At 53.7% G+C, this 4,112-nt stretch overlaps 1 protein-coding gene across 1 annotated transcript; it reads right to left on the bottom strand.

Moving 5' to 3' along the window:
* Positions 1-67: 67 nt before the first annotated feature.
* LOC113211319 (innexin inx2-like) lies at positions 68-1,576 on the bottom strand. The gene has a single exon (XM_026429658.2). The coding sequence runs from the start codon at positions 1,421-1,423 to the stop codon at positions 248-250; it is 1,176 nt and encodes a 391-aa protein (XP_026285443.2). The 5' UTR covers positions 1,424-1,576; the 3' UTR covers positions 68-247.
* Positions 1,577-4,112: the final 2,536 nt, after the last annotated feature.

Raw genomic sequence — 4,112 nt, 5'->3', positions numbered from 1 at the left:
AAAATTAGTTTTATTCTCACATGTTAACAAACAATGTATTTGTTTTTACAGAATCCACTTACAGAGATTGAGCTTTCAAAATTAGTTTTATTCTCACATGTTAACAAACAATGTATTTGTTTTTACGGAATTCACTTACAGAGATTGAGCTATCAAAATTAGTTTTATTCTCACACGTTAACAAACAATGTATTTGTTTTTACGGAATTCACTTAAAGAGATTGAGCTTTCAAAATTTGTTTTATTCTCACACGAAAATAATGTGTTTGTTTTTTATAAAACAATCCTCGTGTTGTTTATCTTCCAATTTTTCAGCGTTTTTTAAATAAGCATCCCTTCGTTGTTTATCTTTCAATTTTTCAGAAAGCTCAGATATCAACTCCTTGAATATTAGAGGATCAATGTTCCTCGACAGCTGATACAGAATGAACCAGTCACCAATCTGGCACTTCTTTGTGATGATCTCAATTTCTTCAAATGAACCAAGACAATATCGGGAGTACAGCAGGTACGTCCTCATCTTCATGAAGCAGATGACACACATACGGTACACTATCATAAGGCTAGTGACAATGGAAAGAAGCACAAACCAAAACCACAGAAACACATAGATCTTCTCATTCACCACATTAAGAGGAAGCACACAGAGACTGTCAATGGTCTGCAGTGAACCACTTGGACCAAATTTATGGAAGGTGCATTTGGTTACTTTAGGGAACACTCGGGACATGGGATCACTACGCTCTTCAAAGTCCATCTCTGTGAACTTGACAACATCAGACCCGTATGTGCTGAACTCTCCATCGAGAAACAGGTCCATAAAGTGCATCTGCCCAACAACATTGACGAGGTTGAGGGCTTCACAGATAAAGAAACGGAATGCATAAGAGTTTTGCTGGTGAAAGTGGCTGACGAAATAATCCACCAGGAGCTTTTTCCGGTCCCTCTTGACTTCCTCGGTCACAATAGGGCTGTTGAGGTTCAGGGCCAACGTCTTCATGCGACCGCCCTCGCAGATCTTCCAGATGTAGCGAGGCACGTAAAAGAGGATGGACTGGAAGAACAGGGCGATGCACACCCATTGATAGTATTTGTGAAACTTGACTTCATCTTGGTCCGTGTGTGACGCGACGCCGGGCTGGATCACATCCGTGCCGACGCGGCCATTGTTCAGGTTGGGGATGGTGAATGTGGAGGAGATCCAGCAGAAAGTATCCATGACTACTTGGGGGACTGCTCCTTTTTCTTCGACGATACAGGCGATGGGGTCTCCGACGAATTGTTTTGCGGTCACTAGCAGTGAGAACGCCAACAAAATGATAAAGGTGGCTTGATAGTGGAGCTTGAATACATAGTTGTCTATGCGCACCGAATCGGGCTTGATTTTGATCAGTTCCTTCGCGGGTTTAAAAACGTCAAACATTTTGGCGTTTTGGGCACACAAACTAGTATTCTTGGTTCACTTGGAAGTCGGGGCTCTCGGGAAACAAGTTACAACTGGCAACTGCTCGCTCGACGCTCGCCGCGGCTGAGTGGCCGATCGCTGTTGTTAGGTTTTCGCCCGGCGTCCACCAGGTTGAGCCACGCGCGTTGAGGCAGGTAGGCAGGTAGCGCAAGGCAGGGAGGGGGGAGGGGGTGGACACAGACGGACAGACACCAGAGCTGTCGTACAGTCGGCGCAGCTTTACTTCTGTCTTCGGGTTTTTAGGTCACGTGACAGCCGAATAGCTTCCTGAGCCAATCGGAACGTTTTCGGCTGTGGAGGGGGAACGGCCGAACTCCGAACCCGAAGACGGAAGTAATGCTGCGACGACTGTACCTTCAAATCTGGACACAGCTTAAGCAGAAGTACGGTAATGATACGGGATGATGTCAAAAAGGGGAAGAGCTATGTGGGGGGGGGGGGGGGGGTCTGCTTCCTTCCGGTAGAGACAGTCTTGGGGACTGTCTATAAAGGCCCAGGAGGACAAAAGTAGGTACCTCGTGGTGGAGAACAAGAAGGCTGGGTCCCTTCGCGGGCCCATGGCGCGACGCCGGTGGTACAGTGTCACGCCTCGCCTCGCCACGCACACCGCGCTGCTGCTCTCGTCCACTTCCGCTGAGGTCGTTACCCATGGCAGGAGCAGATTCGGCAGCGGCGCGCGTTGCGGCAGCGGGGGCGCCTGCTGACACGCCATGGCGAGCATGACGGTAAATAACACACACACACACACACACACACACCTACACACACACACATACACACAAAAACTAGCGCCATTTTGGGGGAAATTGGTGAGGTGGCGTGTCCTTCCCTCGGCTCCCCGTGTGCTCCTCGCCGTGTCGTCGCGAGGCTGACGTTCGTCGCCGTGCTGCTGGTGGATAGCGGGTCAACGCCCCCCTGCGCCCGCCGCGCCGCCCCGCCCCTTCGGCATGTGTGACTTCTTGGCGAGCCTTCAGCAGCGCTCTAACTGTTTTCCTTTCTTTGCCAAAGACAGTGTGCGCTTGTGCGCTTACCCGCACGCCTTTGCACCTACACACACCGCTACCGGGAGCGACTATATGGCGCCCGGTTAGCAAAGAAAGGGCAGCAAAACGGCGGTATCCGGTGGTCGGTCGTGCCGGCGAAAGGTCTCTCACACCTTCCTTGGATCCTGCCATAGAGCCCATGCTTTATCGCCTGCTCCGGAGCTGCTCCTCTTTTTTCGGTGCAGGTTTAATCCCTTCTCTTTTCCCACGACCGCGCTCTGCCCTCCTCCCCGAGGCGCGTCGCGTGGTCAGTTTTGTTTTGTTTCTGCCCGCAAATGACGCTGCGGCCTTCTTTGGCTGATGCTGATGATACGACCGCGTGCCCTGCCCGCGCCGCCCAGCGCTATCCATCCGAAACGGATCCACAGAGACGCGGGCTGAAAAATAGTCTCTGCCATGTATCTAGCTAGCCGTCCCGTCAGGGCCGGTGTGCCTGCTCTAGACTCTGGCTGGGCACTACCTTCCTTCGCTCCCCTCAGCCTCCTCCTCCCCTCCTCCCCTTCTCTTCCACCTTACGCCTCAACAATCCAAATAAATTGCCTGCCCCCCCTCCCCTACTTCTCCCTGGGGCCCCGCGCCCCGCAGCAAATCGCCTCTCTCAGCAGGCTGGCCAAGTCCGGCGTCAGTACGGGCCACGCGCACTGCCTCTCCGAGTCTTGGCCGAGGTCTTGGCCCAACTGCAGCGGACACTCCAGCACAAGTACTGCCTGGAAAGGCAATACACCACAGTGATGCGGGTTTGCCTACCCGATCTGCCCGTAAGGCGCTGTTGTAGTATTGGATTCTGGGGTTTCTAGCCCCTTGGGTATGCAAACCCGCAACACTGGAGAGTATTAGCCTTTATACTCCCGGTACACTGAGACAATGCAACTGCGGTTGGGCACTGGATTGAGAGAAAGGGCGGGGGGATATGGTAGGCCCGTGAGGGCACATTAAAAGCCTCGAGTTATTCCAATGAGAAGAGGATTCTCGGAGTGAAATGCTATACCTACCTACCTACCCGGTGTGCCCCGTCCCGCCTCCCCTGCGGTGATGCGACGCGATGCAGGCAGGCGGCGGCGCAGCGCGTTCGCACGGGAATAGTACCTCCTCATCCGTGTAATGGGCTGCCTTTTCTTATCCCATAAATAACGATCCCTCCCGGCCACGGTCATTTGTTAATTGCGCACGCCCCCTGGACTCCGCTCTGGAACCGCCCTGGAGCCGGGCGGAAGTCCTTAAAATGGCAGTAAATACGGTCGGGATCGTCAGGCAGCAAAGTCGGGTCGGTCGCGGTGTCGGCCACACCGGGGCAGGAGGAGGGAGGGTCGACCAGCCAGCAGCAGCAGTTGGTTGTGTTTCTCCCTGCGGACGGTCGGCAGGGGGGGTCGACGACGTGGCTCCTCGCGGCCGGGAGTGCGCGATTCCTATGAAAACACTCTCCTGCAAGAAGAGTCTCCGGTCTGGCCGGGGGTCGGGTTGGCCGTGACTCGCGGAGATAAATCACCCGATGATGTGGTATCGATAGCGGGGAAGAGCAGATGAGAGGGAGGGGGGAGGGGGCAATCGCGTTGGAGCGCGCGCGATACGCCTTTATGGGCATTGCAGGAGAGGAGGAGTTAGGG

This window comes from Frankliniella occidentalis, unplaced genomic scaffold (assembly GCF_000697945.3).
Source record: "Frankliniella occidentalis isolate FOCC.00 unplaced genomic scaffold, Focc_3.1 Scaffold22, whole genome shotgun sequence".
In the NCBI taxonomy this organism is placed as follows: domain Eukaryota; kingdom Metazoa; phylum Arthropoda; class Insecta; order Thysanoptera; family Thripidae; genus Frankliniella; species Frankliniella occidentalis.
Note: the sequence above shows the minus strand (reverse complement) of the source record. Positions and strands in the feature narration are given on the sequence as shown.